Source organism: Belonocnema kinseyi, chromosome 10 (assembly GCF_010883055.1).
Source record: "Belonocnema kinseyi isolate 2016_QV_RU_SX_M_011 chromosome 10, B_treatae_v1, whole genome shotgun sequence".
NCBI classification, from domain to species: Eukaryota; Metazoa; Arthropoda; class Insecta; order Hymenoptera; family Cynipidae; genus Belonocnema; species Belonocnema kinseyi.
The window spans coordinates 68,243,710-68,254,505 of NC_046666.1; the positions used below are offsets into that span (position 1 = coordinate 68,243,710).

Sequence of the window (10,796 nt, forward strand, 5' to 3'; positions counted from 1 at the left end):
ATTCGACGGGCCTCGAATACGCGGACAGATATATCATATATATATCACTGTTGTACTCCTAATATCAAGAAAGTTTTCGTTATATAAACAACATAATTTTTTTTTAAACTTCATAAATTAATACTAGTAGGCCATGAAAGTTTCCAGAACAGGTCGATGGATGCGTCTCGAAGATGCGAACAAATACATCAGATGTAGTATCGCTATATTTCGAATATCCAAAAAGTTGTTCTCATATAAACATATTTTTTTCAATTTCTCAACCCAAAAATATCACTTCTAATTGGCCGATATGGATGAAAATCCTATCCGACCTAGAAATCAATTAGAGCTACAACTCCTTAAAATTTCATGACCATTGATCTTTTACTTTTCTTGGAAAATTCGTTTTCTTTTTGTTGATAATTAATTTTTTAAGGAAGTGTCTACGTGTACCGAAATTTTGGTACAATTATGGGCGTCTATACAAAAATCCGTTTTCTCGTACAGAAATTTCGTACCAAAATTTCGGCACATGTAGCCGCGGTCTTTTTTTTACTGAAAATTGAAGTCCAGTTGAAGATTCATCATCTTAGTTTTAATTGTATCTCTTCGGTTGAAAGTTTAATTATTTTCTAAAAGATTGATATTTTTGATTTAAAATTATAAGTATTGAGTGAAATTTTAACTAATTTGTTGAAATTTTACTTATTTTGGTTGAAGCTTCATCGCTTTAGTTAAGAAATTAATTCATTAAAAAAATTTCTATTTAAAACGAATTTATTGAACTGAAAATCTAATTCTTCCATTTTGTGTTCAAAATGTACCTCTTTTACTTTAAAAGTTTGACAATTTAGATGAGCTTTTTTATCTTCACTGAAAAATCTTTAATTACAAATACGTCTTTTTGGTCAGACAATTTATCATTTTGGTAAAAAATAAATCTTTTTGGTTAAAAAATTATTTGATTGAAAACGAAAATGGGTTTTGTCTATAAGTTTAATGTTTTTGATAAAAAATTCTACCTGATCGAATTTAGCTGTTTTGTTAAAAATTCAACTATCTTCTATAAATTCAATTATGTGGTAAAAAATGCATTACTTGGTCAAAAATTTAACGATTTTCATAAAGATTTGCCTCTTTGCCTTGAGAGTTCAGATATTCGGTTAAATTTTTATGTTTTTGTTGAAAATGGAAAAATTGGCCAGGGAAAATGTAGGGAATAGTGAAAATGATGTTTTTCAGACACCCTAGTGAATTTTGAAACTCAATAATTCATCGAAATTATTTCAGTTAAAATTAAATTATAATTATTGAATTTTGATCTTAGGATTACTAGAATTTAATTATCAACACCAGTGTTATTTGAGATAACCACATTAGTAGCTAATATTAGTCGATGGTATTAATATCAACTATATAAGCAAACATTGCAAGAACCCATTTCAATTTCAGTCACCCTCTTATGGCTTCGAAATGGGGAAACATTGTTGAAACTGAAACAGTTCCAAAGTGAGTATAAATATTAATTTACGTGCAGCCTTGAGTATCTTTGCATACGGTGAACATACTGGGTACACACTTAATCATTGGGGAGCAATAAAACACTGGCTAATCCATATTCGAGCTGGACAGTTTGGACTTCATCAATTTCAATTACCTGCTTGCAAAGCCACCTTCCTAATTCGCCGTACATCACACGTCTCTACTTCCATTTAGTAATTACTAATTACTTGGCACATATAATAAAGAGAATAAACCTGTTATCACTATTTATTTGAGTTTTTTTTAGAAATCGAAATCATCATTAAAGCAATGCTTTACGTTTAGTTAGAAGAGTTAAACATTTAGTTACTTTATGTAAACTGTTCTCGTGAATCAGTAATTTGGACAAAATTGCTAAGTTGGAGAGTTTATTATTTTCGACAGATTATGGGTAATTTTATTATCTTTAGATTAGAAAAAAAAATTTAGTTGTTATAGAAATATTTTAACTTACAATAGCCAATCTTTGGTCTGGTATCGCGAAAATGAATTTCCCTGAAATCCGTATAATGCATTTGGAGGTCAAGTTTGTTGTTGTTATCGCGTTTCTTGATATTTCAATATAGTTATCGCCTACAATCGAAACAATTGTAAATTATTATTACCGCGTCATCAACTCTATTTAATATTAACATTCGCGCACATTTCAAGTGGTAAAAAGCGTTTAATTGTCCAAAGTAAATCTGAATTGTCACTGCTCCCGCTTAGACCGTCGCCATTTTATTTCGCTGCTCCCACAATGCACCGGCGCTCTTCCGATAATTCCTTCAGACACCTATTCTTAATATCCCTATTATATCTATACTTATTAGGGGTTTGACTAGACGATATCCTTGGTATATGGAAAATGGTCAAGGATATTCATTTTCGCTGATCCAGAGATTTTTCTTAATTCCTTCGTTCGTTTTCAGCTAAATGTTTAGCTATAATGGGGAATAATATCCCTGTCACAGCTCAATTTTTTTTACTGTGATATTTATATGCGTCTTCATATTCTGAATCGTCTACTTAATTAAGTATAGTCAAGGATTAAGTTTCTTAAAGCTCTGTAGGCTTTGAGGTACACATTCCCATCGTGACACTCGAAGTGCGCTCGATTTTCGGCAGACATTTGTAAACAGGTTTTGTTACAACTTTCTTTTTGTAACTTTGGTCGTTTTTCCGCAAATTTTTTATTTTTTTATTTTCAATGTTATTTTCCACGAATAAAACAAGGAGGACGCGTCCTATCAAGAAGTTATTCTTAACAAAATTGGAGATATTTTTGTGATCAAAATTTTTGTTAATTCGTATTTTTTCGTGTTTTGTACAATCAAAATTAGAGTTTTCGATTTTCCAAGAAAATCCAAAAATTTGTTATGCCAAAGATCGGTTTGATCCATTCATTTTTTCGAGAGTTATCGTATTTACGGCCGGACGGCCGGACGAGCAAACAGACGCCGTCGTAAAAACTTGGTTTTCGGATTCAGGGGGTCTCGAAATGAGGATATCTGTTGAAATACTGTGGTGTTAAATTTCGGATAATTCTAATACTTTCTCAATCATAAATTATGAGAATGTAAAAAACTTACGAAGTTGAAATAGTGGAAAATGGGGAAATATCAGGTTTTAAAAATGCGTCATTTTTAGTTTTTGTGTTTCTTTTTTATCAACTCCTTATTTTGTCATTCAGAAATTTGGAGGCGGTTCGAACAAATTTTATACCTCGCTATAAAAAAATATAATTTCAAAACGCACAAAATATCTCTGGAAAAACGCTTCCATTTCGTTATTGATTTTCTATACTTTTTTATCTTTTTCTAGCGTATTTTAATAAGTAAACAACCATTGAATATCCAAAATATTTTTTAAGCTCAGTGAGATATATATATATTTTTTTTTTCAACACAGAACTCAGTATTTAAAAAATGTATTGCATTTTTAAGGTTTTATTTTTTAGAGATATTCTAATGTTTAGGGAATTTTGATTCGCAGAATGTTCACAAATGTATCAGAACAAAATCTCGTGTTATTGAGTGTTTTTTTGTTGAAAAAGGGGGTCTGTTAAACAGGAATTAGATTTCGCGGTGTAGCATCATATAAAAATCGTTTACGATTTACGTTGATTTAATTTACCAACAAAACGTGAAGAATAAGAGTTAAGATCTTGCGTTTGATTGTACAATCTGCATGATATACCTGTATTATTTTTACCGTTACTTTTTTTTATAACCCAATAATTGACCACAAAAATAATTTTTATAATAAATTTATTTTTCAATTAAATTTGTACGGGAATTTTGAAAAAGTCTGCGGGAATTTTACGTTAAATGTACGAGAATTTTATCGTCGGTCTCAGCTGGACACCCTGTGCAATTAACCTGATAATAGCAGCGGTATATCTAAATTACTTCAAAACTCGGTATACGTGTTGTTTGTGACCCAAGCAAAATTTTAGTATGGGGTGCTAACATTAAAATGGGGACAATTGGTTTTTTGTTGAAAATTTGGTATTTTCTAGAATAAAATGTAAGGTATTTAAATGAGATTAAAATCAAATTTAAACCCCTGTGTAACGTCCAATAATCAAGTTAATGCGAAGGATTCCTGAAAATAAAATAAAAAATCTAACGACCAAATTTGGATAACCACCGTAAAATGTTCCCATTGCAATATGAACAAAACATGTAAGAAAACTTTTTTCTTTTCTCCTTTCCCCCTAAAAGAGAAAAGAAAAAAATCTGTTTTTGCTTTTGAAAAAAAAAGAGGAAAGAAAAATGAGAAGACAAAACACCTTATCAAAGCAAAAAAATGATATAATAAAATAAAAATAAATTAAAATAATATAAAATTAAAATAAAATATTTTTATTTATTTTATTTTATTATATAATTTTGTTTGCCTTGATAAGGGTGCTGTACGAGTGTCGAAACGTTTGTGAATATATTCTACAAATGTTTTTTTAAAATTTTTATTTGATATGGTAAGAAAAAAAGGACGAAATGAATAAAAAAGAGATGGAACGGGATTTGGTTGGTTTCCTTCTCATTTTTCTTTCCTCTTTTTTATTTTTGTCAAAATAAAAAACAGATTTTTTTATTTCTGTTTTAGGGGGAAAGTAGAAGAGGAAAAATAATACATTTTTTTAATAATGGTGATTAATGTCTTATTCTATCGAAATCGGGAAAAAAATGTTTAAAACGTTTAAACCAACAAAACGGCGACTAAACAATAAAAAATACTTATCGTTTTATTATTTTACAACTTTTTACACTATAAATTTATATCAGTCATAATTTTCACTACTTTTATTCGATGGCTAAATTCTAGTTATAAATCTGTTATTTTTAATTTATTTTGTTTATTAATACCCGTAATTTCAATTGTTGCGATTGGAAACGGTTCTAAATTTAAATTCTAAAATTTAAACTTGAGCAATTTGGAATTTTTCATTCCATTGAATTATTTATATGGTTGAAAATTCGATGTAAAAGCTTTTAATATTAAACTTTGAAAAATAAAAAATTATTTAACTTTAAAGCTTTTTATTTCAGTTTATTATTTTTATTGGCTTTTAAGTTTATTCACTTTTGAATGTTTAAAATTTTTAAATATGCCAATTTTCGTCTTGAAATCGGTTTTTGTAAATTAAATACTCATGTATGTAAAATAATGTATTTAATGTAATTAATATTTGATACACGATGTGTGTTAATATATTAAAATTAGAATTGATTATTTTACTCATACTTTTGCTTATAATGATTGATTATCTTCTGTTGGGTCTTCTCTCCTAATTTACAATACCGTGCAAAATGTAATAGTTGACACTTCATTACAAATAAAAAAAACACGTATCTCCAAACATGACATACAAAATCTTACGTATGCGGAAGAAAGTTACCGGATTTTTTTTTTATTAAGACTTTATTTAAACTTTGAACCTAAAGAATAGGTTTCATTTTAATAAACATTTCGAGCGAAGTAGATTTGATATGTTTTGAAATAAAATGAGGAACGCTCGACAGGAAAATCAGTCGTGCAATCTCTTTTTAATGACTGACAGTTCTCGCGAAGTTGTAAAATGTCCGAGTGAGCATAAAGTGGATAGTAAACATCAAAGAGGTCAACTCTGATTATGATCTCTGCAGAATAAAACCATATTTAGGAGGAAATCTGTTTTAAAATATTTAATTGAATCTGGGCAACAAAAAAACTGGATTTCAGAAGATTTCGAAAATCTAATACTTCAAAGACTTAATAGTTCTAATTGTAAGTCTAAAAAATTAGATCACAGAAATTTTGCCAAGAAGTAACCCTTGAAACTGAGTTTATCGTATTTTTATTTTAGGCCTTAGTACTATAAAACTTTTTAATATTCGAATCTCCATATTAGGAATTCAGAACTCTCTATATTAATTTAATTTTCATTCGGATAATTTAAAACGATATACTTGTAAATTTTAACGACTTCGAAGATGGAAAGTCCAGTTTAAGATTCGAAACCTTCCAAATTAAAGAAATCTCGAAAGTAAATAATCAAAGTTACAGAATTATGAACTGCAAATCGTCAAAACATTCTTCAATTTTTAAGATTTACAACTCAAGGTTTTACAAGTTTAAAGATGTATAAATCAAAATTCTTAAATTTGGATGTTTAAAGTTAAGTTTTCAATTCTAACTCTTTCACGTTAAAGAAATTTCGAAAGTAAATCAACATTTCGGAATTTTTTATTCTAAATTTTTTAAATTAAAAACTCTTATGTTAGAAGATTTATAATTACAACTTCTGCAGATACAGGTGAAAATTATTGAAATTAACAATGCAGATTATTTAAACAAGAATTTTAAAAGGATGAAATGGTTGTCCCGAAAATTCGGTACGACCAGAAACGTCGATTTGACAAATGAAGAATTAAAAATGATTTAATTTTCAAGATTTATATTTTAATGGTGTGTAATTTGGAATGGTTTTTTATTGAATGGTTCAATTTTGAAGATTAGCAAGTTAAAACTCTTTTTTATTTTAAATTTCTATAAATAAAAATTCTTAAATTTTAATGATTTTGGAAATAAAAAGTCAGACTTTCAATTCCAAGTTTTCCAAATTAAAGAAATTTCTAACGTAAAGCATCAAAGTTACCAAATTTTGAATTTGGTAAAACTTATTTTAAATTGTATATTATTTATATTTAATTTTCAAATTAAAAAAGTCTTTAAATTTAACGATTTGCAATTTAAGGTTCTACAATTTTAAAAACTTACTTTTCTAAACTTTTTAATTTCAATTATGTATCGACACAAATTCTTGAATTTAGATGATTTTCAAGATTAAAAAGTCAAGTTTTTAATTCTGGATCTTTCAAATTCAAAAAATTTCTAACGTAAAGCAGCAAAATTACTGAATTTTCAATTTTTTAAAACATAAAACTTGTTTCAGTTTTAACTTTTGAAATGATAAACTCTTTAATTTTGAAGATTTAAAATTTAAAATGTCACAATTTTGAAGAGTTAGAATTCTCTTAATTTTAAAACATAGCATTGGAAATTATTCAATTTTCAAGATTATGTTTTAAAGGTATGTAAACTTTAAACGTTTCGTTTTTGGAATATTTCAATATTGATACTTTACATATGAAAATTCTTTAATTATGACGTTCTAACATGTAGAGAAATTCTTATTTCAATTGAAACTAAAGAATTAAAATTTTATTCGAGTGGAAACAGAATTTTATAATGTGAAACTGTATGTTCGACAAAAAATGTACAAAGCATAATAATGAATTTGAAGATTATTATATAACAGTATTTGTAGATGCTTGGAAGACATGTGCTTTAGTAGAATGTACCCACCTTCCCTTTTTCGGTATCAGCAATATTCTTTTCTTAAAATGATGTTCCTATATAAAATTGCTAGCATGACAAACCCAGTGACTTGAAACGAGGTCACTGGAGGCAAAAGGCATGATAATGAAGGACTCTCTTCCTTCTGACCATGAAAATGTTGCCTCCGGCCAAGGTAGTGCATTAATGGAGACTGGATGCAATGCAACGTTGGTGGTGGAGTAAATTCAGAAAGTTGTGGTTCAGAGGCTGCGACCGATCAATGCTATCTTGGCCGTGCCACCGACTTACTAAGACTACTGACAATTTCTACTTTGAAACCTCTTCAAAGTCCTCCCAACTCAAGTCTCCTCCTGTACTGGAGACCCCCGTCAATGTATTCGCTTGGGGCTGTCTTTTTGATCACTGTCAGCTGGTCATCTAACCACCGCTCTTACCGTCAATGAAGAAATATCGTTGTCTCGTTCAAAAGCGATTCAATTATCGAAACCCTGGAGCAGCTTCAGATAGAAGGATGAAGATGTTTGTTTGTCAAGCGTTGAGGGAAAAAAGGGATGCAGGAATATTTTCCCCTTACTTTCACAGATCAAGCGGAGTGTAAAATTGCTAGCAAATGAAACCGCCGGGTGTGTTCACTTACCCGTCTCGGCTGTCACAAACTTTGGTGGTTTAAGTAGCTCAAATTTCCGTAAGATATCTAAGTTAAAAGTGGTTAGTTTCAACGATTTTTTCTAAGGAAGATCTAGTTTTCGACCTAATGGTGACCAAAGATATTAAAAAATAATTAGAGTAATCACATAATCTTTACAACCGGAAATAAAAGTATCGCGTGTTTGGTACTAATAAAGATAAGGAATCAAGAAACTAATGATCTTTTAATTTAGCTTGAAAATTACCCCAACTCGTTAGAATAGAGCTAAAAGGTGAAATTATGAAAGTGAAACACGTGTTCCTTTGTACATCATTTATTATCGTACTGGTATTTTGACACTGGTTATTTTAAGAAAGATAATATCTAGCCTCTTCATTACTGTTCCTTTCTTATAAGGAATTGTGGTAATTTGCCTAATTGGAAAATCACGTTTGGAGCAACAATTCTGTACACCGTGTTGTCACAACACATATTAAAAGTTCTATTTTTTCTTGCAAGTGTTCAATGCGCACAAGAGTCACGCCAGTTGGTCGCACGTGGTTTAATTATTGTCACTGTTCTTCGAAAATTGTTCTGACGATCTAACAACGATCATTTTCAGCAGTTTCTAGTGATTGTAAAATTTTGGAAGACCGTTTCGAGTTTACCGATCTTCAAAAGGGGTTTTCGGTCGCTGCTTCAGCGTTATATATAATCGACTCATTAAATTCGTACAAAATTACTATTGAAATTCTCGGTGAGATTCGGCGGTCGAAAACCCTTTGATCTCTAGCCGCATTCAAGTCATCCTCGTGCGACTTGAAACAAAGCGAGAAGTTCATCAAGCACGTTCGAAACTCGGTCACCAGCGTTCGGTCGTTGAGGCGAGTGAGTGAACTTCGATGTTTTCCTGACGCTGATACCGATCTCTTCGACTAATTGTGGCCCGACGAGATAGAATGACGGTGAGAGCTGATGCGGCTACCAAAGCAGCTCCAGCCAAAATCAACATTCCGGGATGAGCTCCAGCTGATAGTGGTTCGGAGACTCGAGCACCTGAATCCGTTACTTGTCCACTCAATTCTTGCGCGACTGTATTCGATACGTCATTCGCTAAGGACACGTCTTCGTTCGTTCCGCCCACCTTGCCGCTGAACTGACTATCCTTTTCCCGCTGATCGTTATTTTCCGGCGAACGTGACTCAAGTTTTGATATCTTCGCCATCGGTAGAACTTTATTGGAAGTTTTCACGTCTTCTTTCATGAGCCGCATTTTCTCCATGTAACGTTTCTCATTTTTCTGCTTTTTTTCTTTTATCTTCTGCTCCGAAGTGTAACCAACCACCCGGTTGTTATTCCTATTATTATCTTCGAAAGATATTTGAATTCTTGAAGTGGTATGCACGATTTTAGCAAGTGTAGATGATTGCTCATTCAAAGAATCTTCTGTTAAATTATAAAGTTCGCTGACTGTAGTTGAATCAGAAGATCCTTCTTCCTCTTCAGTAGAGAGAGTAGAAGTTGTGCTAGGTCCATCGGAAAGATTTACTGTTTCTATGGTCGTTGAGGGAACTGGGGGACTGGGCATTTGCGACAGATGGTAGCCGGCTAAATCCAGTGGGTCGGTACAGCGAGCCGGTTCACCCAACTCCCCATGTTGTCTGATCCATTCACCCAACCAGTACAATTCTCCGCTGCAATTCCAGTCATTTCCGGCCAAACCGAGGTTCCGTAATTGCGGAAGGACGTAAACAAGATCGGATCTAATGTCCATAATGTCGATGTAAGCCAAATTTAATTCCGATAAGCTCTTGCATGCTGAGAGTGTTGCATCATCGGTAAGGAGTTGAGCTGCAAGCACAGGGCTGTGAGAAACGTCAAGTACCGTCAACCTTTCGGGGGTTGGCACTGGAAAAGCCATGTCCCTTTGTTCCTGTTGTTCTCGATTCAGTGAACTCAACCCTGACAGGCGAAGCTTCGCCAAATTAATCGGTCCACTGAAGGTATTAGCCGGTAACGTTTTAATCGGGTTATTCGATACACTCAACTCCTCCAACGCCGGTAATTGGCTGAACGACCCCTCCTCGATCAACGCTATCGCATTGTCGTTGAGTGTAAGGATTCTTAAGTTATAGAGTCCCTGCAAGTCGCTGAATTTCAAAGCCGATATCGCGTTTCGTTCAAGGTCAAGAAGAGTTAAACTGTTGGGTAAACTGTGAGGTACCGTTGCTAAGAGATTCCCTGATAAATTTAATTCTTCCAAAGCTTCCAAACGACCTAAGGCATCGTCTTCTACAACACTTAACCGGTTGTCCGATAAATCGAGCAGGCGTAAAAGCGGGTAGCTATCAAGATCTCCTCCACGAATCGAAGTCAACTTGTTACCCGCCAGTCGGAGTGCCCTTACTGACCTCGTGAGGGCAGCTGGCACGCGGACCAGACCGGTATGCGAAGCGTCCACTGTCTCTAAACGTCTACCAGTTCCCAGAAGTAGTGACACGTCTCGTTCCCGAAGAGGGTTTTCAGATAATCTTAAAACCGACAGTCCTGGCAGGGGTTGCAGAGCTCCGGATGCTGCTCGTGACAGACCATTCCGCGACACGTCAAGTTCTCTTAATTTACCAAGAGTTTCAAACCACCTGGCACCCAATGTTCGCAGCTGGTTTCCGCTGAGGTCCAATTTTTGGAGGGACTCCAGTGACATCAACGTGTTATCCGGCAACGAGGTGAGCTTGTTGTCTGCAAGGTCAAGTACCTCGAGCAGACTCATACCACTAAACGCATCTTCTGATACGTTCCATATCACATTGTTTCTCAT

At 32.8% G+C, this 10,796-nt stretch overlaps 2 protein-coding genes across 2 annotated transcripts in view; one reads left to right on the forward strand and one right to left on the reverse strand.

Moving 5' to 3' along the window:
• Window positions 1-10,796, forward strand: part of LOC117181567 (protein timeless homolog) — a 384,720-nt gene that overhangs the window by 134,226 nt on the left and 239,698 nt on the right. The window lies entirely within an intron of this gene.
• LOC117181568 (slit homolog 1 protein-like) overlaps window positions 8,336-10,796 on the reverse strand; it is a 3,313-nt gene continuing 852 nt past the window's right edge. Inside the window, exon 2 of the mRNA XM_033374397.1 lies at window positions 8,336-10,750. Coding sequence (XP_033230288.1) covers window positions 8,841-10,750 — 1,910 coding nt within the window. The 3' untranslated portion in view covers window positions 8,336-8,840. The remainder of the gene's footprint in view (window positions 10,751-10,796) is intronic.